Source organism: Haemorhous mexicanus, chromosome 34, assembly GCF_027477595.1.
Source record: "Haemorhous mexicanus isolate bHaeMex1 chromosome 34, bHaeMex1.pri, whole genome shotgun sequence".
In the NCBI taxonomy this organism is placed as follows: domain Eukaryota; kingdom Metazoa; phylum Chordata; class Aves; order Passeriformes; family Fringillidae; genus Haemorhous; species Haemorhous mexicanus.
In genome coordinates this window covers 1,909,784-1,933,649 of record NC_082374.1, presented here as the reverse complement: position 1 = coordinate 1,933,649, position 23,866 = coordinate 1,909,784, and the positions used below count along the sequence as shown (strand labels likewise).

Genomic DNA, 23,866 nt, shown 5'->3' with positions numbered 1-23,866 from the left:
GGGATTTGAGGGTCCTGAGGGATTTGGGGGGGGGGTCCCAAGGGGATTTGGGGGGTCCTGAGGGATTTGGGGGAGATTTGGGGGTGGTCCTGGGGGATTTGGGGGGGGGTCCCAAGGGGATTTGGGGGGGTCCTGAGGGATTTGGGGGGGGGTCCCAAGGGGATTTGGGGGGTCCTGAGGGATTTGGGAGGGGTCCCAAGGGGATTTGGGGGGTCCTGAGGGATTTGGGGGAGATTTGGGGGTGGGTCCTGGGGGATTTGGGGGGTCCTGGGGGATTTGGGGGGGGTCCTGAGGGATTTGGGGGGTCCTGAGGGATTTTGGGGGGGGTCCCAAGGGGATTTGGGGGGTCCTGAGGGATTTGGGGGGGGGTCCCCAAGGGGATTTGGCGGGGTCCTGAGGGATTTGGGGGGGGTCCCAAGGGATTTGGGGGGTCTGGGGGATTTGGGGGGAAATTTGGGAGGATTGGGGGTGAATTTGGGGGGTCCTTGAGGGATTTTGGGGGGTCCCCAGGGGAATTTGGGGAAGGATCCTGAGGTGTTTTGGGGCTGGGGGCAGATTTGGAGCCCTGTGAGTAAATTTGGGGTGATTTGAGTCAGATTTGGGGTGAATTGGGGTGACTGGGGTCAATTTTGGGGTGATTTGAGTCAGATTTGGGGTGACTGGGGTCAGTTTTGGGGTGATTTGAGGGAATTTGGATCAGATTTGGGGTGATTGAATCAGATTTGGGATGATTTGGGTCAGTTTTGGGATGATTTGGGTCAGTTTTGGGGTGATTTGGGTCAGTTTTGGGGTGATTTGGGGTGACTTGGATCAGATTTGGGGTGATTTGGGCTGACTGGGGTCAGTTTTGGGGTGACTTTGGTCAAATTTGGGTTGATTTGGGTCAGATTTGGGGCAGTTTTGGGTGATTTGGGGCAGTTTTGAGTGGGATTTGAGGACTTGGGCGGGATTTGAATCAGATTTGGGCTGGACTGGGGTCAGTTTTGGGTGACTTGGGCGGTTTTGGGGTGATTTGGGGTGACTGGGGTCAGTTTTGGGGTGATTTGAGGGAATTTAGATCAGATTTGGGGTGATTTGGGGCAGATTTGGGTCAGTTCTGGGGTGATTTGCGTCAGATTTGGGGTGATTTGGGATGACTGGGGTCAGTTTTGGGGTGACTTGGGTCAGATTTGGGGTGGATTTGGATGACTGGGGTCAGTTTTGGGTGGGATTTGAGGATTTGGGTGGGATTTGAATCAGATTTGGGCTGACTGGGGTCAGTTTTGGGGTGATTTGGGTCAGATTTGGGGTGATTTGGGATGACTGGGGTCAGTTTTGGGTGGGATTTAGGGAGATTGGGGTCAGATTTGGGGTTTTTTGGGGCAGTTTTGGGGTGATTGGGATGACTGGGGTCAGATTTGGGGTGATTTGGGGGAATTTGGATCAGATTTGGGGTGATTTGGGCTGACTGGGTCAGTTTTGGGGTGACTGGGGTCAGTTTTGGGGTGACTTTGGTCCAATTTGGGTTGATTTGAGTCCGATTTGGGTCAAATTTGGGCGATTCGAGTCAAATTTAGCTCAAATTTGGGCCGATTGACCTCCAATTTGAGGCGATTTTTGCCCCACATTTTAACCCAGCAACTTTGGGGACACCTCGGTGACACTTTTGGGGTGTCCCCCTCCCCTTTTTATGTCCCCTCCCAGCCACCCCTTGTCCCAAGCCGTGTCCTTCAGCATCCCCTTCGGCCTCGACAAGCGACGTCGACATCGTCATGGGCAACCCCGTGGGGGTCCCCGCCGGGACCCTCGCCCGCTCCGCCAGCTCCGACAGCCTCGCCCCCCCCCGCCGCCCCCCCAGGGCCACCCCCTGCCACCCCCCCGGGTGTCCCCAACGGTGTCCCCGAGCCCCCCGAGCCCCCCAGCATCGAGGAGGCGCTGCAGATCATCCACAGCTCCGAGCGCCTCCTCCCCCGACGGAGCCCCCGATGCTTTTTTTGCCTTCATTCCCCAGATCCTCCCCCTCCTCAAAATCCTCCCGGGACCCCCCAAAATCCTCCTCAAAATCCTCCCGGGACCCCCCAAAATCCTCCTCAAAATCCTCCCGGGACCCCCCCAAAATCCTCCTCAAAATCCTCCCGGGACCCCCCCAAAATCCTCCCCAAATCCACCCCGTCCCATGACCAGTTTTGCCGAACGTAAAAGAAACTGGAAGAAGCCACCAGTGCCGCCCCTTCCAATCCTCCTGGGGGTCTCGGCGTCAATTTGGGGGGGGTCTCCACCACTCCCGGGGGTCCCCCAGAATCGGGCGGGGGTCTCAGCGCTGAGATGTCGCAATTGGGAGCTCGTTTGGAGGAGAAACGCCGAGCCATCGAAGCTCAAAAAAAACGAATCGAGGCCATTTTCGCCAAGCACCGCCAGCGCCTGGGCAAAACGCTTTACAACGCCTCCGCCAAGATGAGGAGGGGGCTTCTCCCGCCCCCTCCCGAGGAGGAATTGAGTCTGGGGGCTCCTCAAAAACCACCTCAAGCCCCTCCCGGGCAATACGAAGCTGCCGTGGCCAGGCTGAGCGCGGCGCTGAGCTCGCTGCAGTTGGACATGCAACGTTTGACGCAGCAACAGGAGCGGCTCCTGCTGGAGCAGAGACCCCACGGAGCCCCCCAAGCTTGGGTGATGCCCCCTCCCCAAATCCTCCAAGACCCCCTCGGCACCCTCAAAAAACACCCCGGGCTCGCCAGCGCCCACCCGGAGAGGAGGAGGAGGAGGAGGAGGAGGAAGCAGCAACAACAACAATGCAGGAAATTCGACACCAGCACGGCGGCAGGAGGAGGAGGAGGAGGAACCGCTGCTTCTGTCGCGATATCAACGGGAGGAATCGCGACCGGAGGGGCTCGCAAGCCCCCTCCCCGCAGCCCGAGGAGACCCCGGCCCGCGGAGCTGCGGCTGCCGCCCCTGACGCGGGTGCTGACCCCTCCCCACGACGTGGACACGCTGCCTCACCTGCGGCGCTTCTCGCCCAGCCAGGTGCCCGTGCAGACCCGCAGCTCGCTGCGCTTCGCCGACGGCCAGGAGCAGCAGGAGGAGCAGGAGGAGGTGAGATTTGGGTCAGATTTGAGGAAATTTGGGTCAGATTTGGGGAGATTTGGGGAAATTTGGGGTCAGATTGGAGGAAATTTGGGGAGATTTGGGTCAGATTTGGGGTCAGATCCAGACCCGCAGCTCGCTACACTTCGCCGATGGCCAGGAGCAGGAGGAGCAGGAGGAGGTGAGAGTTGGGAAATTTGGGTCAGTTTGGGGAGATTTGGGAAAATTTGGAGGAAATTTGGGGAAGTTTGGGTCAGATTTGGGGAAATTTGGGTCCGATTTGGGTCAGATTCAGACCCGCAGCTCGCTGCGCTTCGCCGACGGCCAGGAGCAGCAGGAGGAGCAGGAGGAGGTGAGAGTTGGGTCAGATTCGAGGAAATTTGGGTCAGATTTGGGGAAGTTTGGGTCGGATTTGGGTCAGATTCAGACCCGCAGCTCGCTGCGCTTTGCCGACGGCCAGGAGCAGCAGGAGGAGGTGAGAGTTGGGAAATTTGGAGAAGTTTGGGGAGATTTGGGGAAATTTGAAGGAAATTTGGGGAAGTTTGGGTCAGATTTGGGTCAGATTGGGTCAGATTTGGGGAAATTTGGGTCAGATTTGGGATCAGATTCAGACCCGCAGCTCGCTGCGCTTCGCCGACGGCCAGGAGCAGCAGGAGGAGCAGGAGGAGTTGAGATTTGGGTCAGATTCGAGGAAATTTGGGTCAGATTTGGAGAAATTTGGGTCAGTTTGGGGAGATTTGGGAAAATTTGGAGGAAATTTGGGGAAGTTTGGGTCAGATTTGGGTCAGTTTGGGGTCAGATTCAGACCCGCAGCTCGCTGCGCTTCGCCAACGGCCAGGAGCAGCAGGAGGAGCAGGAGGAGGTGAGATTTGGGTCAGATTCGAGGAAATTTGGGTCAGATTTGGGGAAATTTGGGTCAGATTGGAGGAAATTTGGGTCAGATTTGGAGAAATTTGGGTCAGTTTGGGGAGATTTGGGGAAATTTGGGTCAGTTTGGAGGAAATTTGGGGAAGTTTGGGTCAGATTTGGGTCAGATTCAGACCCGCAGCTCGCTGCGCTTCGCCGACGGCCAGGAGCAGCAGGAGGAGCAGGAGGAGGTGAGATTTGGGTCAGATTCGAGGAAATTTGGGTCAGATTTGGGGAGATTTGGGTCAGATTGGAGGAAATTTGGGTCAGATTTGGAGAAATTTGGGTCAGTTTGGGGAGATTTGGGGAAATTTGGGTCAGATTGGAGGAAATTTGGGGAAGTTTGGGGAGATTTGGGTCAGATTTGGGGAGATTTGGGGAAATTTGGGTCAGATTGGAGGAAATTTGGGGAAGTTTGGTTCAGATTTGGGTCAGATTCAGACCCGCAGCTCGCTGCGCTTCGCCGACGGCCAGGAGCAGCAGGAGGAGCAGGAGGAGGTGAGAGTTGGGTCAGATTCGAGGAAATTTGGGTCAGATTTGGAGAAATTTGGGTCAGTTTGGGGAGATTTGGGTCAGATTCGACGAAATTCGGGGAAGTTTGGGTCAGATTTGGGGTAGTTTGGGTCAGATTAGGGTCAGATCCAGACCCGCAGCTCGCTGCGCTTCGCCGACGGCCAGGAGCAGCAGGAGGAGCAGGAGGAGGTGAGATTTGGGTCAGATTTGAGGAAATTTGGGTCAGATTTGGGGAGATTTGGGGAAATTTGGGTCAGATTGGAGGAAATTTGGGGAAGTTTGGGTCAGATTTGGGTCAGATTCAGACCCGCAGCTCGCTGCGCTTCGCCGACGGCCAGGAGCAGCAGGAGGAGCAGGAGGAGGTGAGAGTTGGGTCAGATTCGAGGAAATTTGGGTCAGATTTGGAGAAATTTGGGTCAGTTTGGGGAAATTTGGGTCAGATTGGAGGAAATTTGGGGAGATTTGGGTCAGATTGGAGGAAATTTGGGGAAGTTTGGGTCAGATTTGGGTCAGATTTGGGTCAGATTCAGACCCGCAGCTCGCTGCGCTTCGCCGACGGCCAGGAGCAGCAGGAGGAGCAGGAGGAGTTGAGATTTGGGTCAGATTCGAGGAAATTTGGGTCAGATTTGGAGAAATTTGGGTCAGTTTGGGGAGATTTGGGAAAATTTGGAGGAAATTTGGGGAAGTTTGGGTCAGATTTGGGTCAGTTTGGGGTCAGATTCAGACCCGCAGCTCGCTGCGCTTCGCCAACGGCCAGGAGCAGCAGGAGGAGCAGGAGGAGGTGAGATTTGGGTCAGATTCGAGGAAATTTGGGTCAGATTTGGGGAAATTTGGGTCAGATTGGAGGAAATTTGGGTCAGATTTGGAGAAATTTGGGTCAGTTTGGGGAGATTTGGGGAAATTTGGGTCAGTTTGGAGGAAATTTGGGGAAGTTTGGGTCAGATTTGGGTCAGATTCAGACCCGCAGCTCGCTGCGCTTCGCCGACGGCCAGGAGCAGCAGGAGGAGCAGGAGGAGGTGAGATTTGGGTCAGATTCGAGGAAATTTGGGTCAGATTTGGGGAGATTTGGGTCAGATTGGAGGAAATTTGGGTCAGATTTGGAGAAATTTGGGTCAGTTTGGGGAGATTTGGGGAAATTTGGGTCAGATTGGAGGAAATTTGGGGAAGTTTGGGGAGATTTGGGTCAGATTTGGGGAGATTTGGGGAAATTTGGGTCAGATTGGAGGAAATTTGGGGAAGTTTGGTTCAGATTTGGGTCAGATTCAGACCCGCAGCTCGCTGCGCTTCGCCGACGGCCAGGAGCAGCAGGAGGAGCAGGAGGAGGTGAGAGTTGGGTCAGATTCGAGGAAATTTGGGTCAGATTTGGAGAAATTTGGGTCAGTTTGGGGAGATTTGGGTCAGATTCGACGAAATTCGGGGAAGTTTGGGTCAGATTTGGGGTAGTTTGGGTCAGATTAGGGTCAGATCCAGACCCGCAGCTCGCTGCGCTTCGCCGACGGCCAGGAGCAGCAGGAGGAGCAGGAGGAGGTGAGATTTGGGTCAGATTTGAGGAAATTTGGGTCAGATTTGGGGAGATTTGGGGAAATTTGGGTCAGATTGGAGGAAATTTGGGGAAGTTTGGGTCAGATTTGGGTCAGATTCAGACCCGCAGCTCGCTGCGCTTCGCCGACGGCCAGGAGCAGCAGGAGGAGCAGGAGGAGGTGAGAGTTGGGTCAGATTCGAGGAAATTTGGGTCAGATTTGGAGAAATTTGGGTCAGTTTGGGGAAATTTGGGTCAGATTGGAGGAAATTTGGGGAGATTTGGGTCAGATTTGGGTCAGATCCAGACCCACAGCTCGCTGCGCTTCGCTGACGGCCAGGAGCAGCAGGAGGAGCAGGAGGAGGTGAGAGTTGGGTCAGATTCGAGGAAATTTGGGTCAGATTTGGAGAAATTTGGGTCAATTTGGGGAGATTTGGGGAAATTTGGGTCAGATTGGAGGAAATTTGGGGAAGTTTGGGTCAGATTTGGGGAGATTTGGGTCAGATTTGGGATCAGATTCAGACCCGCAGCTCGCTGCGCTTCGCCGACGGCCAGGAGCAGCAGGAGGAGCAGGAGGAGGTGAGATTTGGGAAATTTGGGTCAGTTTGGGAAGATTTGGGGAAGTTTGGAGGAAATTTGGGGAGATTTGGGTCAGATTTGGGGAGATTCGGGTCAGATTCAGACCCGCAGCTCGCTGCGCTTCGCTGACGGCCAGGAGCAGGAGGAGGAGCAGGAGGAGGTGAGAGTTGGGAAATTTGGGTCAGTTTGGGGAGATTTGGGGAAGTTTGGAGGAAATTTGGGGAGATTTGGGTCAGATTTGGGGAGATTTAGGTCAGATTCAGACCCGCAGCTCGCTGCGCTTCGCTGACGGCCAGGAGCAGCAGGAGGAGCAGGAGGAGGTGAGAGTTGGGAAATTTGGGTCAGTTTGGGGAGATTTGGGTCAGATTGGGTCAATTTGGGGAGCTTTGGGGAAGTTTGGGTCAGATTTGGGGAGATTTGGGTCAGATTTGGGTCAGATTCAGACCCGCAGCTCGCTGCGCTTCGCCGACGGCCAGGAGCAGGAGGAGCAGGAGGAGGTGAGAGTTGGGTCAGATTCGAGGAAATTTGGGTCGGTTTGGGGAGATTTGGGTCAGATTCGACGAAATTCGGGGAAGTTTGGGTCAGATTTGGGGAAATTTGGGTGAGATTAGGGTCAGATCCAGACCCGCAGCTCGCTGCGCTTCGCCGATGGCCAGGAGCAGGAGGAGGTGAGATTTGGGTCAGATTCGAGGAAATTTGGGTCAGTTTGGGGAGATTTGGGGAAGTTTGGAGGAAATTTGGGGAAGTTTGGGTCAGATTTGGGGAGATTTGGGTCAGATTTGGGGTCAGATCCAGACCCACAGCTCGCTGCACTTCGCCGACGGCCAGGAGCAGCAGGAGCAGGAGGAGGTGAGAGTTGGGTCAGATTCGAGGAAATTTGGGTCAGATTTGGGGAGATTTGGGTCAGATTTGGGGTCAGATTCAGACCCGCAGCTCGCTGCGCTTCGCCGACGGCCAGGAGCAGCAGGAGGAGCAGGAGGAGGTGAGAGTTGGGAAATTTGGGTCAGATTGGGGAGATTTGGGAAAATTTGGAGGAAATTTGGGGAAGTTTGGGTCAGATTTGGGGAAATTTGGGTCAGATTTGGGGTCAGGCTCAGACCCGCAGCTCGCTGCGCTTCGCCGATGGCCAGGAGCAGCAGGAGGAGCAGGAGGAGGTGAGAGTTGGGAAATTTGGGTCAGATTGGGGAGATTTGGGAAAATTTGGAGGAAATTTGGGGACGTTTGGGTCAGATTTGGGGAAATTTGGGTCAGATTTGGGGAAATTTGGGTCAGTTTGGGGAGATTTGGGGAAATTTGGAGGAAATTTGGGGAAATTTGGGTCAGGTTTGGGTCAGTTTGGGGTCAGATTCAGACCCGCAGCTCGCTGCGCTTCGCCGACGGCCAAGAGCAGGAGGAGGTGAGATTTGGGTCAGATTCGAGGAAATTTGGGTCAGATTTGGGGAAATTTGGGTCAGATTGGAGGAAATTTGGGGAAGTTTGGGTCAGATTTGGGTCAGATTCAGACCCGCAGCTCGCTGCGCTTCGCCGATGGCCAGGAGCAGCAGGAGGAGCAGGAGGAGGTGAGATTTGGGTCAGATTCGAGGAAATTTGAGTCAGATTTGGAGAAATTTGGGTCAATTTGGGGAGATTTGGGGAAGTTTGGAGGAAATTTGGGGAAGTTTGGGTCAGATTTGGGGAAATTTGGGTCAGATTAGGGTCAGATCCAGACCCGCAGCTCGCTGCGCTTCGCCGACGGCCAGGAGCAGCAGGAGGAGCAGGAGGAGGTGAGATTTGGGTCAGATTTGAGGAAATTTGGGTCAGATTTGGGGAGATTTGGGGAAATTTGGGTCAGATTGGAGGAAATTTGGGGAAGTTTGGGTCAGATTTGGGTCAGATTCAGACCTGCAGCTCGCTGCGCTTCGCCGACGGCCAGGAGCAGCAGGAGGAGCAGGAGGAGGTGAGAGTTGGGTCAGATTTGAGGAAATTTGGGTCAGATTTGGGGAGATTTGGGTCAGATTGGAGGAAATTTGGGTCAGATTTGGAGAAATTTGGGTCAGATTTGGGGAAATTTGGGTCAGATTGGAGGAAATTTGGGGAGATTTGGGTCAGATTTGGGTCAGATCCAGACCCACAGCTCGCTGCGCTTCGCCGACGGCCAGGAGCAGCAGGAGGAGCAGGAGGAGGAGGTGAGATTTGGGTCAGATTCGAGGAAATTTGGGGAGATTTGGGGAAATTTGGGTCAGATTGGAGGAAATTCGGGGAAGTTTGGGTCAGATTTGGGGAAGTTTGGGTCAGTTTGGGAAAATTTGGGTCAGATTCGAGGAGATTTGGGTCCGATTCGGGTCAGATTTGAGGAAATTCAGGTCAGATTTGGGTCAGATTTGAGGTGATTTAGGTCAGTTTGGGGGGACTCGGGTCAGATTTGGGCTGATTTAATTCAGATTTGGGCTGATTTAATTCAGATTTGGGCTGATTTAATTCCGATTTGGGCTGATTCAATTCAGATTTGGGTTGGATTTGGGATGATTTCATTCAGGTTTGGGCTGATTTGGGTCAAATTTGGCTGATTTTTCTCAGATTTGGGCTGATTTAATTCAGATTTGGGTCAGATTTGGGTGATTTGGGTCAGATTTGGGCTGATTTGATTCAGATTTGAGATTATTTAATTCAGATTTGGGTTGGATTTGGGCTGATTTCATTCAGATTTGAGATGATTTAATTCAGATTTGGGCTGATTTGGGTCAGATTTGGGTGATTTCTCTCAGATTTGGGCTGATTTCTCTCAGATTTGGGTCAGATTTGGGCTGATTTCTCTCAGATTTGGGTCAGATTTGGGCTTATTTAATTCAAATTTGGGCTGATTTGGGTCAGATTTTGGTGATTTCTCTCAGATTTTGCTGATTTCTCTCAGATTTTTCTCAGATTTGGGCTGATTTCTCTCAGATTTTGGTGATTTCTCTCAGATTTGGGCTGATTTCTCTCAGATTTTGGTGATTTCTCTCAGATTTGGGCTGATTTGGGCGGATTTCTCTCAGATTTGGGCTGATTTCTCTCAGATTTCTCTCAGATTTGGGTGATTCTCTCAGATTTGGGCTGATTTCTCTCAGATTTGGGCTGATTTCTCTCAGATTTTTCTCAGATTTGGGCTGATTTCTCTCAGATTTGGGTGATTCTCTCAGATTTGGGTGATTTCTCTCAGATTTGGGCTGATTTCTCTCAGATTTTTCTCAGATTTGGGCTGATTTGGGTCAGATTTGGGCTGATTTCTCTCAGATTTGGGCTGATTTCTCTCAGATTTGGGCTGATTTCTCTCAGATTTTGGTGATTTCTCTCAGATTTTGGTGATTTCTCTCAGATTTGGGTCAGATTTGGGCTGATTTCTCTCAGATTTTGGTGATTTCTCTCAGATTTGGGCTGATTTCTCTCAGATTTTGGTGATTTTTCTCAGATTTGGGCTGATTTCTCTCAGATTTGGGCTGATTTGGGTCAGATTTGGGCTGATTTCCCTCAGATTTGGGTGATTTCTCTCAGATTTGGGGTGATTTCTCTCAGATTTTGGTGATTTCTCTCAGATTTGGGCTGATTTGGGCTGATTTCTCAGATTTGGGCTGATTTCTCTCAGATTTTGGTGATTTCTCTCAGATTTGGGCTGATTTCTCTCAGATTTGGGCTGATTTGGGTCAGATTTGGGCTGATTTCTCTCAGATTTTGGTGATTTCTCTCAGATTTTGGTGATTTCTCTCAGATTTGGGCTGATTTGGGTCAGATTTGGGCTGATTTCTCTCAGATTTGGGCTGATTTCTCTCAGATTTTGGTGATTTCTCTCAGATTTGGGTCAGATTTTTGTGATTTCTCTCAGATTTTGGTGATTTCTCTCAGATTTGGGCTGATTTCTCTCAGATTTGGGCTGATTTGGGTCAGATTTGGGCTGATTTGGGTCAGATTTGGGCTGATTTCTCTCAGATTTTGGGGATTTCTCTCAGATTTGGGCTGATTTGGGCTGATTTCTCTCAGATTTGGGCTTATTTAATTCAAATTTGGGCTGATTTGGGTCAGATTTTGGGGATTTCTCTCAGATTTGTGCTGATTTCTCTCCATTTTGGGCTGATTTAATTCAAATTTGGGCTGATTTGGGTCAGATTTTGGTGATTTCTCTCAGATTTGAGTCAGATTTGGGCTGATTTGGGTCAGATTTGGGCTGATTTGGGACAGATTTGGGCTGATTTGGGTCAGATTTGGGCTGATTTCTCTCAGATTTGGGCTGATTTCTCTCAGATTTTGCTTATTTCTCTCAGATTTTGGTGATTTCTCTCAGATTTGGGCTGATTTCTCTCAGATTTTGGTGATTTCTCTCAGATTTGGGTCAGATTTAAAATTTAATTCACATTGGAGCCGATTCCACTCCAATCCCCCCCCCCCATTTCCCTCCAGCATCCCCAAACCCCCCTTTGTGACACTCCAGTGACACTCTGGTGACACTCTGGTGACACTCCGGTGACACTCCGGTGACACTCTGAGGCTGTCCCCCCCCTAACCCCCCTCCCCTCCCCCAGCAGAGACCCCCACCCCCCTCGGCGCCCCCCGAGTCCCCCAGGGGGACCCTGCGCGCCAGGGCCTGCGGGGATGGCACCAGCGACGTGTCCCTGTCCCCTGGGGACAAGGGGACACCCGGGGGACACCGGCGGCACCAGGAGGACGAGGAGGACGAGGAGGAGGAGGAGGAGGAGGAGGAGGAGGAGGAGGAGGAAGGAGAAGGGGACTCGCTGGAGGGGTCCCCAACTGAGGGGGGGAACGGGGGACACCGAGCCAGCGTGGGGTTCTTCTGTAAGGTACGGGGACAGCGGGGACACTCTGGGGACATGGCGGGGATTGGGGACTTTGGGGACATTGGGGACATTGGGGGCATTGGGGACACTGGGGATGTTGGGGGCGTTGGGGACATCGGGGACATTGGGGACATTGGGGGCGTTGGGGACACTGGGGATGTTGGGGCGTTGGGGACATTGGGGACACATTGGGGACATCGGGGACATTGGGGGCGTTGGGGACGTTGAGGATGTTGGGGGCGTTGGGGACATTGGGGACATCGGGGACATTGGGGACATTGGGGGCGTTGGGGACACTGGGGATGTTGGGGCGTTGGGGACATTGGGGACACACTGGGGACATTGGGGACACACTGGGGACATTGGGGACGTTGGGGGCGTTGGGGATGTTGGGGGCGTTGGGGACATCGGGGACACTGGGGACACATTGGGGACGTTGGGGGCATTGGGGACACACTGGGGACATTGGGGACCTTGCGGGGGTTGGGGACATTGGGGGCGTTGGGGACATTGGGGACATGGCGGGGGGTTGGGGACACTGGAGACACATTGGGGACATCGGGGACATTGGGGACACACTGGGGACATTGGGGTTGTTGGGGCTATTGGGGACACTGGGGGCACATTGGGGACATTGCGGGGGGTTGGGGACACTGGGGGCATTGGGGACACTGGGGATGTTGGGGGCGTTGGGGACATTGGGGACATTGGGGACACATTGGGGACATTGGGGACATCGGGGACACTGGGGACACATTGGGGACGTTGGGGGGATTGCGGGGGGTTGGGGACACTGGGGACATACTGGGGACACATTGGGGACATTGCGGGGGTTGGGGACATTGGGGACACATTGGGGACATTGGGGACACACTGGGGACATTGGGGACATTGCGGGGGTTGGGGACATTGGGGACACACTGGGGACATTGGGGACACTGGGCAGATTGGGGACACATTGGGGGGGTTGGGGACACTTTGGGGACATTGGGAGGGATTGGGGACACTGGGGACATGGAGGTAATTGGGGACATTTGGGGACACATTGGGGACATTGGGGGGGATTGGGGATATGGAGGAGACAGGGGATTGATTCAGGTGGCACTGGGGACTTTGGGGACATTTGGGGATGTTGGGGACACCGGGGACACACTGGGGACGTTGGGGACATTGGGGACGTTGGGGACACTGGGGATGTTGGGGACATTGGGGTGACAGGGCGGGCATGAGGTGACACTGGGACAGGGGACTGGGAGGGACTGGGATGGTGGCAGTGGTGACACCACGGTGACACTGGGGGTGGTGGCACCACGGTGCCACTGCAGGGGGTGGCACAGGGACACGGAGGTGTCCGTGGCTGTCCCCAGGTCCTCATGTCCTTGTCCCTGTCCCCCTGTCCCTGTCCCCATGTCACTGTCCCTGTCCCTGTCCCTGTCCCCCTGTCGCTGTCACCCTGTCCCTGTCCCCATGTCCCTGTCCCTGTCCATGTCCCCCTGTCCCTGTCCCTGTCCCCCTGTCCCTGTCCCCATGTCCTCATGTCCTTGTCCCTGTCCCTGTCCCCCTGTCCCTGTCCCCTGTCCCTGTCCCCCTGTCCCTGTCCCTGTCCCCTGTCCCTGTCCCCATGTCACTGTCCCTGTCTCTGTGTCCCTGTCCCCCTGTCCCCCTGTCCCCCTGTCCCCCTGTCACTGTCCCTGTCCCCCTGTCCCTGTGTCCCTGTCCCTGTGTCCCTGTCCCTGTCCCCCTGTCCCTGTCCCTGTCCCTGTCCCCCTGTCCCTGTCCCCTGTCCCTGTGTCCCTGTGTCCCTGTCCCTGTCCCTGTCCCCTGTCCCTGTGTCCCTGTCCCCTGTCCCTGTGTCCCTGTGTCCCTGTCCCTGTCCCTGTCCCCCTGTCCCTGTCCCCTGTCCCTGTCCCTGTCCCCTGTCCCTGTCCCCATGTCCTCATGTCCTTGTCCCTGTCCCCTGTCCCCTGTCCCTGTGTCCCTGTCCCTCCGTGTCCCTGTCCCTGTCCCCCTGTCCCTGTCCCTGTCCCCCTGTCCCCTGTCCCTGTGTCCCTGTCCCTGTCCATGTCCCTGTCCCCCTGTCCCCCTGTCCCTGTCCCCCTGTCACCTGTCCCTGTCCATGTCCGTGTCCCTGTCCCCCATCCCTGTCCCTGTGTCCCTGTGTCCCTGTCCCCCTGTCCCTGTCTGTCCCTGTCCCTGTCCCCCTGTCCCTGTCCCTGTGTCCCTGTCCCTATCCCCCTGTCCCCTGTCCCTGTGTCCCTGTCTCTGTCCATGTCCCTGTCCCCCTGTCCCTGTCTGTCCCTGTCCCTGTCCCTGTCCCCCTGTCCCTGTCCCCCTGTCCCCCTGTCCCTGTCCCCCTGTCCCCCTGTCCCCCTGTCCCTGTCCCCGTGTTCCTGTCCCTGTCCCCCTGTCCCTGTGTCCCTGTCCCCCTGTCCCTGTCCCTGTCCCTGTCGCTGTCGCTGTCGCAGCTCGATGACACCGCCCCCGACCCCTCCCCCCCCCGCCGCGCCCCTCCCCCCCTGCGGCAGCGCCGCCTCTGGGGGGCGGGGCAGGAGCAGCCCCCGGACAGGTGAGGGGGGGGGATTTGGGGAGGGGTCCAAAATTTGGGGAGGGGGCGCCAAAAAAAAGGGGAGTTTAAAATTTGGGGAGGGGGCTTCTAAAAATGGGAGGGTCCAAAATTTGGGGAGGGGTCCAAAATTTGGGGAGGGGGTTTCCAAAATTTGGGGAGGGGGTTTCTAAAAATGGAAGGGTCCAAAATTTGGGGAGGGGTCCAAAATTTGGGGAGGGGGTTTCTAAAAATGGGAGGGTCCAAAACTTGGGGAGGGGTCCAAAATTTTGGGAGGGGGCTCCTTAAAGTGAGGGAGTGCAAAATTTGGGGAGGGGGTTTCTAAAAATGGGAGGGACCAAAATTTGGGGAGGGGTCCAAAATTTGGGGAGGGGTTTCTAAAAATGGAAGGGTCCAAAATTTGGGGAGGGGGCTCCAAAAAATGGAGGGAACAAAATTGGGGAGGGGGCTCAAAAAAAAAGGGAGTTTAAAATTTGGGGAGGGGGTTTCTAAAAATGGAGGGACCAAAATTTAGGGAGGGGGCTCCAAAAAAAAGGGGGGGGGGGGGGAGCCCTAAAAATGGACGGGTCTAAAATTTGGGGAGGGGGCTTTTAAAAATAGGAGGAGTCCAAAATTTGGGCAGGGGGCTTCTAAAAATAGAGGGACCAAACCTGGAGGAGGAATTTGGGGAGGGGTCTCTCCCTTTTCCCCCCTCAAAGAGAATTTGGGGAGGGGTCTCTCCCATTTTCCCCCTCCTTGAGGAATTTGGGGAGGGGTCTTTCCCTTTTCCCCCTCGAGGAGAATTTGGGGAGGGGTCTCTCCCATTTTCCCCCTCCTTGAGGAGAATTTGGGGAGGGGTCTCTCTGTTTTCCCCCCTCAAAGAGAATTTGGGGAGGGGTCTCTCTCCCTTTTCCCCCCTCGAGGAGAATTTGGGGAGGGGTCTCTCCCCTTTTTCTCCTCCTTGAGGAATTTGGGGAGGGGTCTCTCCCCTTTTCCCCCCTCGAGGAGAATTTGGGGAGGGGTCTCTCCCTTTTCCCCCCTCAAAGAGAATTTGGGGAGGGGTCTCTCCCTTTTCCCCCTCGAGGAGAATTTGGGGAGGGGTCTCTCTGTTTTCCCCCCTCGAGGAGAATTTGGGGAGGGGTCTCTCCCATTTTCCCCCTCCTTGAGGAATTTGGGGAGGGGTCTCTCCCTTTTCCCCCCCCGAGGAGAATTTGGGGAGGGGTCTCTCCCCTTTTTCCCCTCCTTGAGGAATTTGGGGAGGGGGTCTCTCTGTTTTCCCCCCTCAAAGAGAATTTGGGGAGGGGTCTCTCCCTTTTCCCCCCTCGAGGAGAATTTGGGGAGGGGTCTCTCCCTTTTCCTCCCTCAGGGAGAATTTGGGGAGGGGTCCTGACCCTTTTCACCCCCCGAGGAGAATTTGGGGAGGGGTCTCTCCCTTTTCCCCCCCGAGGAGAATTTGGGGAGGGGTCCTGACCCTTTTCCCCCCTCGAGGAGAATTTGGGGAGGGGTCCTGACCCTTTCCCCCCTCGAGGAGAATTTGGGGAGGGGTCCTGACCCTTTTCCCCCCTCGAGGAGAATTTGGGGAGGGGTCCTGACCCTTTCCCCTCCCCCAGACCCCCAGCAGAGCCCCCCCAGCCCCCCCCCCCGCCCCCCGGAGGAGGAATTTGGGGGGGGGTCTCGGCGGGGGGAGTTCACCCGCCTGGAGTACGAGCGGCGGCAGCAGCTGAAGCTGATGGAGGAGCTGGAGAAGGTCCTGAGACCCCCCCGAGGGACCCCCGCCCCAAAATCAGGGCCTGGGGGAGGGGGCAACACTCGGGGACCCCCTCCCCAAATTAGGGGAGGGGGCTCGGCGAGAGCCCGGCCCCGCTGCTGCGACGACTCCGCCCTGGGGAGGAGCCCCCCCAAGGGGCTGCTGGGTATGGAAATGGGGCTGGGGGCTTGGGGAGACCCCCAAAATGGGGCTGGGGGCTTGGGGAGACCCCCAAAATGGGGCTGGGGGCTTGGGGAGAGGCCTGAAATGGGGCTGGGGGCTTGGGGAGAGCCCCAAATGGGGCTGGGGGCTTGGGGAGAGTCCTGAAATGGGGCTGGGGGCTTGGGGAGAGCCACAAATGGGGCTGGGGGAGAGCCACAAATGGGGCTGGGGGCTTGGGGAGAGCCCTGAAATGGGGCTGGGGGCTTGGGGAGAGTCCTGAAATGGGGCTGGGGGCTTGGGGAGAGCCACAAATGGGGCTGGGGGAGAGCCACAAATGGGGCTGGGGGCTTGGGGAGAGCCCCAAATGGGGCTGGGGGCTTGGGGAGAGGCCTGAAATGGGGCTGGGGGCTTGGGGAGAGCCCCAAATGGGGCTGGGGGCTCGGGGAGACCCCCAAAATGGGGCTGGGGGCTGGGGGAAAGCCTGAAATGGGGCTGGGGGTGTTTTAGGGGTCCTGGGGGTCCCTGAGAATTTGGGGAGGGGTCTGTGTGAATTTGGGGAGGGGTCTGTGTGAATTTGGGGAGGGGTCTGGGTGAATTTGGGGAGGGGTCTCACCCCTGTGCCCCCCCAGGCTCCCGCCTGTCCAAGGTCTATTCCCAGAGCTCTCTGTCCTTGGGATTGGGGGGAATTTGGGGAGGGGTCTCTGGGTCTGGGGGGGTCTCCCGGGGGTCTGTGTGAATTTGGGGAGGGGTCTAGGTGAATTTGGGGAGGGGTCTGGGTGAATTTGGGGAGGGGTCTCACCCCTGTGCCCCCCAGGGTCTCTCGCTTGTCCCAGAGCTCTGTCCCTGATTTTGGGGGGAATTTGGGGAGGGGTCTCTGGATTTGGGGAGGGGTCTCTGGGTCTGGGTGAATTTGGGGAGGGGTCTGTGTGAATTTGGGGAGGGGTATCAGTGAATTTGAGGAGGGGTCTGGGTGAATTTGGGGAGGGGTCTCACCCCTGTGCCCCCCAGGGTCCCGCCTGTCCCAGAGCTCTGTCCCTGATTTTGGGGGGAATTTGGGGAGGGGTCTCTGGGTCTGGGGGTCTCCCGGTGGTCTGTGTGAATTTGGGGAGGGGTCTGTGTGAATTTGGGGAGGGGTCTGGGTGAATTTGGGGAGGGGTCTGTGTGAATTTGGGGAGGGGTCTGGGTGAATTTGGGGAGGGGTCTCACCCCTGTTCCCCCCAGGCTCCCGCCTGTCCCAGAGCTCTGTCCCTGATTTTGGGGGGAATTTGGGGAGGGGTCTCTGGGTCTGGGGGCCTCCCGGGGGTCTGGGTGAATTTGGGGAGGGGTCTAGGTGAATTTGGGGAGGGGTCTGTGTGAATTTGGGGAGGGGTCTGGGTGAATTTGGGGAGGGGTCTCACCCCTGTTCCCCCCCAGGGTCTCTCACCTGTCCCAGAGCTCTCTGTCCTTGGGATTGGGGGGAATTTGGGGAGGGGTCTCTGGATTTGGGGAGGGGTCTCTGGGTCTGGGTGAATTTGGGGAGGGGTCTGGGTGAATTTGGGGAGGGGTCTCACCCCTGTTCCCCCCTCAGGGTCCCGCCTGTCCAAGGTCTATTCCCAGAGCTCTCTGTCCTTGGGATTGGGGGGAATTTGGGGAGGGGTCTCTGGGTCCGGGGGGGTCTCCCGGGGGTCTGTGTGAATTTGGGGAGGGGTCTGGGTGAATTTGGGGAGGGGTCTCACCCCTGTGCCCCCCCCCAGGGTCCCGCCTGTCCAAGGTCTATTCCCAGAGCTCTCTGTCCCTGTCCAGCGTGGCCGAGCCGGGCGGGGGGCGCTGCACCAGGTGAGGGAGGGGGGGGGAATTGGGTCTGGGGGCTTCGGGGAAGGGGAATTGGGGTCTGGGGGCTTCGGGGAGGGGAAATTGGGGAGGAATTTGGGGGTCTTGGGAGGGATTTTGGGGGGAATTTCGGGGTTTTGAGTGGAAATTTGGGGGTTTTGGAGGGTGGAATTTGGGTCTGGGGGCTTCGGGGGGGAGGAATTTGGGTCTGGGGGCTTCGGGGGGGAGGAATTTGGGTCTGGGGGCTTCGGGGAGGGGAAATTTGGGGAGGAATTTGGGGGTCTTGGGAGGGATTTTGGGGGGAATTTCGGGGTTTTGAGTGGAAATTTGGGGGTTTTGGAGGGGGGAATTTGGGTCTGGGGGCTTCGGGGAGGGGGAATTGGGGTCTGGGGGCTTCGGGGAGGGGGAATTTGGGGAGGAATTTGGGGGTCTTGGGAGGGATTTTGGGGTCTGGGGGGGTTTGGGGGGAAATTTGGGGGTCTTGGAGGGGGGAAATTGGGTCTGGGGGCTTCTGGGGAGGGGGAATTTGGGTCTGGGGGCTTCGGGGGTGAGGAATTTGGGTCTGGGGGCTTCGGGGGAGGGGAATTTGGGTCTGGGGGCTTCGGGGAGGGGGAATTTGGGGAGGAATTTGGGCGTTTGGGGAGGGAATTTGGGGTTTGGGGGGAAATTTGGGGGTCTTGGAGGGGGGAATTTGGGTCTGGGGGCTTCTGGGGAGGGATTTGGGGGAGAATTTGGGGGTCTTGGGAGGGAATTTGGGGTCTGGGGGCATCTGGGGGGGTTTGGGGGGAATTTTGGGGGTCTTGGGGGGGATTTGGGGAAAAATTTGGGGATTTTGGGGAGGAATTTGGGGGTCTTGGGGGGGAATTTGGGGTCCTGGGGGAGGAAATTTGGGTCTGGGGGCTTCAGAGGGGGAAATTTTGGGGTCTTTGGGGAGAATTTTGGGGGGTTTTGGGGAGAAATTTGGGGATTTTGGGGAGGAATTTAGGGTCCTGGGAGGGGAATTTGGGTCTGGGGGCTCCGGTGGGGGAATTTGAGGAGGAATTTGGGGGTCTTGGGAGGGAAATTTGGGTCTGGGGGCTTCTGGGAGGGAAATTTTGGGGTCTTTGGGGAGAATTTTGGGGATTTGGGGAGGAATTTGGGGTCCTGGGGGGGGAATTTGGGTCTGGGGGCTTCAGGGTGAGAATTTGGGGGGGAATTTGGGGGTCTTGGGAGGGATTTTGGGGGAAATTTGGGGAGGAATTTTGGGGTCTTGGGGGGAAATTTGGGTCTGGGGGTTTCAGGGGTGGAATTTGGGGGTCTTGGGAGGGATTTTGGATATTTTGGGGAGGGGTCTCTCCCCCCTGACCTCCCCCTCCCCCCCTTTTTTTTTTTTGTTCCCCTCCCCCAGCCGGGCCGGGTCCCCCTCGGGGCCGGGGTCTCCAAACCGAGCCCCCCCCCCAGGGAGGGAGTGGGAGCACGACTCCAACCCCTCCTCCCCTGGGCCGGAGTACACGGGTGAGACCCCTCCCCAAATTCCCCAAACACCCCCAAATTCACCCCAAAAACCCCAAATTCACCCCAAAAACCCCAAAATCACCCCAAAATCCCACCCTGAAACCCCAAAAAACCCCAAATTCACCCCAAAAACCCCAAACCCCCCAACCCCTCCTTGCCAGGGCCGGAGTACACGGGTGAGACCCCTCCCCAAATTCCCCAAACTCCCCCAAATTCACCCCAAAAACCCCAAATTCACCCCAAAATCCCACCCTGAAGCCCCAAAAAACCCCAAATTCACCCCAAAATTACCCCAAACCCCCCAACCCCTCCTCACCAGGGCCGGAGTACACGGGTGAGACCCCTCCCCAAATTACCCAAACACCCCAAATTCACCCCAAAAACCCCAAATTCACCCCAAAAACCCCAAAATCCCCCCAAAATCCCACCCTGAAACCCCAAAAAACCCCAAATTCACCCCAAAAACCCCAAACCCCCCAACCCCTCCTCACCAGGGCCGGAGTACACGGGTGAGACCCCTCCCCAAATTACCCAAACATCCCCAAATTCACCCCAAAAACCCCAAAATCACCCCAAAATCCCACCCTGAAACCCCAAAAAACCCCAAATTCACCCCAAAAACCCCAAACCCCCCAGCCCCTCCTCCCCTGGGCCGGAGTACACGGGTGAGACCCCTCCCCAAATTACCCAAAACCCCTCAAATTCACCCCAAAAACCCCAAATTCACCCCAAAAACCCCAAATTCACCCCAAAATCCCACCCTGAAAACCCCAAAAAACCCCAAATTCACCCCAAAAACCCCAAATCCCCCAACCCCTCCTCGCCTGGGCCAGAGTACACGGGTGAGACCCCTCCCCAAATTCCCCAAACACCCCAAATTCACCCCAAAAACCCCAAATTCACCCCAAAATCCCCAAATTCACCCCAAAATCCCACCCTGAAACCCCAAAAAACCCCAAATTCACCCCAAAAACCCCAAACCCCCCAACCCCTCCTCGCCAGGGCCGGAGTACACGGGTGAGACCCCTCCCCAAATTACCCAAAACCCCCCAAAATCACCCCAAAAACCCCAAATTCACCCCAAAAACCCCAAAATCACCCCAAAATCCCACCCTGAAACCCCAAAAAACCCCAAATTCACCCCAAAAACCCCAAACCCCCCAACCCCTCCTCGCCAGGGCCGGAGTACACGGGTGAGACCCCTCCCCAAATTCCCCAAACACCTCCAAATTCACCCCAAAAACCCCAAATTCACCCCAAAAACCCCAAATTCACCCCAAAAACCCCAAACCCCCCAACCCCTCCTCGCCAGGGCCGGAGTACACGGGTGAGACCCCTCCCCAAATTACCCAAAACCCCCCAAATTCACCCCAAAAACCCCAAAATCCCCCCAAAATCCCACCCTGAAACCCCAAAAAACCCCAAATTCACCCCAAAAACCCCAAACCCCCCAACCCCTCCTCCCCTGGGCCGGAGTACACGGATGAGACCCCTCCCCAAATTACCCAAACACCCCTAAATTCCCCAAAAACCCCCAAATTCACCCCAAAAACCCCAAAATCACCCCAAAATCCCACCCTGAAACCCCAAAAAACCCCAAATTCACCCCAAAAACCCCAAATCCCCCAACCCCTCCTCGCCAGGGCCGGAGTACACGGGTGAGACCCCTCCCCAAATTCCCCAAACACCTCCAAATTCACCCCAAAAACCCCAAAATCACCCCAAAATCCCACCCTGAAACCCCAAAATCCCTCAAATTCACCCCAAAAACCCCAAACCCCCCAACCCCTCCTCGCCAGGGCCGGAGTACGCGGGTGAGACCCCTCCCCAAATTAGCCAAACCCCCCCAAATTCACCCCAAAAACCCCAAATTCACCCCAAAAACCCCAAATTCACCCCAAAAACCCCAAAATCACCCCAAAATCCCACCCTGAAACCCCAAAAAACCCCAAATTCACCCCAAAAACCCCAAACCCCCCAACCCCTCCTCGCCAGGGCCGGAGTACACGGGTGAGACCCCTCCCCAAATTAACCAAACCCCCCCAAATTCACCCCAAAAACCCCAAATTTCACCCCAAAAACCCCAAATTCACCCCAAAAATCCCAAATTCACCCCAAAATCCCACCCTGAAACCCCAAAAAACCCCAAATTCACCCCAAAAACCCCAAACCCCCCAACCCCTCCTCGCCAGGGCCGGAGTACACGGGTGAGACCCCTCCCCAAATTACCCAAAACCCCCCAAATTCACCCCAAAAACCCCAAATTCACCCCAAAAACCCCAAAATCACCCCAAAATCTCACCCTGAAACCCCAAAAAACCCCAAATTCACCCCAAAAACCCCAAACCCCCCAACCCCTCCTCGCCAGGGCCGGAGTACACGGGTGAGACCCCTCCCCAAATTCCCAAAAAACCCCAAATTCACCCCAAATTTTTCCAAAATCCCCCAAATTTCCCCCAATTCCCCCCTAAAATCCCCCAAATTTTCTCCCAAACCTCCCAAAATCTCCAAATTTCTCCCTCAAATCCTCCTCAAACCCCCCAAAATCCCCCTCAAACCCCCCAAAATCCCCCAAATATCCCCCTAAATCCCCCAAAATCCCCCAAATTCCCCCCAAACTCCCCAAATTTTCCCAAAATCCCCCAAATTCCCCCCAAATTTCCCCAGGTCCGAGGCTGTACAAGGAGCCCACGGCCAGGTCCAACCGGCCGCTGATCCAGAACGCCCTGGCCCATTGTGTGCTGGCCGGGACCCCCAACGCCCCCCTGAGGGCCAAAGTGCTGCAGGTGAGACCCCCAAAAATCCCAAAAAACCCCAAAACCACCCCAAAAAACTCCACGGCCAGAAAAGGATCCCAAAAACCTCGAAAATTCCCCCAAAAAAACCCAAAATCCGACAGCGATCCTGAATCCGCCTGAGGGATCCGAGTGCTGCAGGTGAGACCCCAAAAATCCCAAAATTCCCCCAAAAATCCCCCCAAAAACCCCAAAATCCTGCAGAGACCCCAAAAGGATCCGAGTGCTGCAGGTGAGACCCCAAAAAACCTCAAAAACCCCAAAAAATCCCCCCAAAAACCCCAAAGTCCGACAGCGATCCTGAGTCCGCCTGAGGGATCCAAGTGCTGCAGGTGAGACCCCAAAAATCCCAAAATCCCCCCAAAAATCCCCCCAAAAAATCCAAAATCCTGCAGAGACCCCAAAAGGATCCGAGTGCTGCAGGTGAGACCCCAAAAATCCCAAAATCCCCCCAAAAATCCCCCCAAAAAATCCAAAATCCTGCAGAGACCCCAAAAGGATCCGAGTGCTGCAGGTGAGACCCAAAAAATCCCCAAATCCCCCCATAAATCCCCCCAAAATCCCATAAATGCACCACAGACACCCCATAAATCCCTCAGATCACCCCATAAGTACCCCAAAAATCCCCCAAAAATCCCTTAGAAAAACCTCAAAAAATCACCCAAAAATCGCCAAAAAATCGCCAAAAAATCACCAAAAAAAGCCAAAAAACCCAAAAATATCCCCAAAAAATCCCCAAAAAACCCCCAAAATGTTCCCTTTTCTCTTTCAGGAGATGGAGCAAAGCTCAGCCCAACAACTCCTGATCCTTTTCCGGGACGGGGGCTGCCAATTTCGGGGCGTTTATGCTTTGGGGGGGATCCCCCCGACCCTAAAACGCCTCTCGGGCTCGGGGCCCCGCAGCGTCCCCCTGCCCATGGTGGAGGCTCTGTACAAATACCAGTCGGACCAGAGGCGCTTCTGCCGCCTCCCCGCCCGCACCATGAGCGGCAGCGTCGACGCCTTCACCATCCCCGGGCACCTGTGGCACCCCAAAAAACCCGGAACCCCCAAATAAAACCCTACAAAATTTGGGGGGGATGCACCAAAAACGGGGTGACCCCAAAAGCGATCCCGTTGTGTGCGCTCAGTGCTTTGCGTCAGGGATAATGGGGACGTTTGGGGACACCTGGAATGGGTTCAGGGGGTGACATCCCCTCCCAGGGATACCTGTGGCACACCTCAGGACGTGGCACCCCCAAAAAACCCGGCACCCCAAAAAAATTGGGGTGAAAAACCCCAAAAACGGCACCGGGGTGACCCCAAAAGCGATCCCGTTGTGTGCGCTCGGTGCTTTGCGTCAGGGATTTGGGGATGTTTGGGGACATTTGGGGACACCTGGAATGGGTTTGAGGTTAAGGGGACACCAACACCGTTCCCAGGTACCTGTGGCACCCCCAAAAATCCCGGCACCCCAAAAATATTGGGGTGAAAAACCCCAAAAACGGCACCGGGGTGACCCCAAAAGCGATCCCGTTGTGTGCGCTCGGTGCTTTGCGTCAGGGATTTGGGGACGTTTGGGGACACTTGGAATGGGTTCAGGGGGTGCCATCCCCTCCCAGGCACACCTGTGGCACCCCTCAAGGTGTGGCACCCCTAAAAATCCCGGCACCCCAAAAAATTGGGGTGAAAAACCCCAAAAACGGCACCGGGGTGACCCCAAATCCGATCCCGTTGTGTGCGGTTCGTGTTATTGGGGACATTTGGGGACATTTGGGTGACACTAAAGGGGAGTTTATGGGGTTTAGGGGGACATCAAGGTCTTCACCATCCCCCCAGGTGCCTGTGGCACCCCAAAAAACCCGGAACCCCCAAATAAAACCCTACAAAATTTTGGGGGATGCACCAAAAACGGGGTGACCCCAAAAGCGATCCCGTTGTGTGTGGCTCGTGTTA

General features: G+C 55.9%; 2 protein-coding genes and 1 long non-coding RNA gene across 3 annotated transcripts in view; 2 read left to right on the top strand and 1 right to left on the bottom strand.

Annotated features, from left to right (window-relative positions):
- Window positions 1-23,866, bottom strand: part of LOC132340936 (zinc finger protein 271-like) — an 80,452-nt gene that overhangs the window by 17,626 nt on the left and 38,960 nt on the right. The window lies entirely within an intron of this gene.
- Window positions 1,655-23,042, top strand: LOC132340890 (calmodulin-regulated spectrin-associated protein 3-like). The gene is given in 10 exon segments (XM_059872057.1): window positions 1,655-1,732; window positions 1,734-1,877; window positions 1,879-3,069; window positions 11,110-11,385; window positions 13,848-13,946; window positions 15,333-15,837; window positions 17,567-17,648; window positions 19,030-19,136; window positions 21,804-21,922; window positions 22,704-23,042. Coding segments are annotated over 10 exon segments (2,871 nt in total). The 5' UTR covers window positions 1,655-1,669; the 3' UTR covers window positions 22,989-23,042.
- On the top strand, window positions 21,929-22,578 carry LOC132341000 (uncharacterized). The gene is made up of 2 exons (XR_009490062.1): window positions 21,929-22,163; window positions 22,264-22,578. It is a non-coding gene; the product is annotated as an uncharacterized LOC132341000 (long non-coding RNA).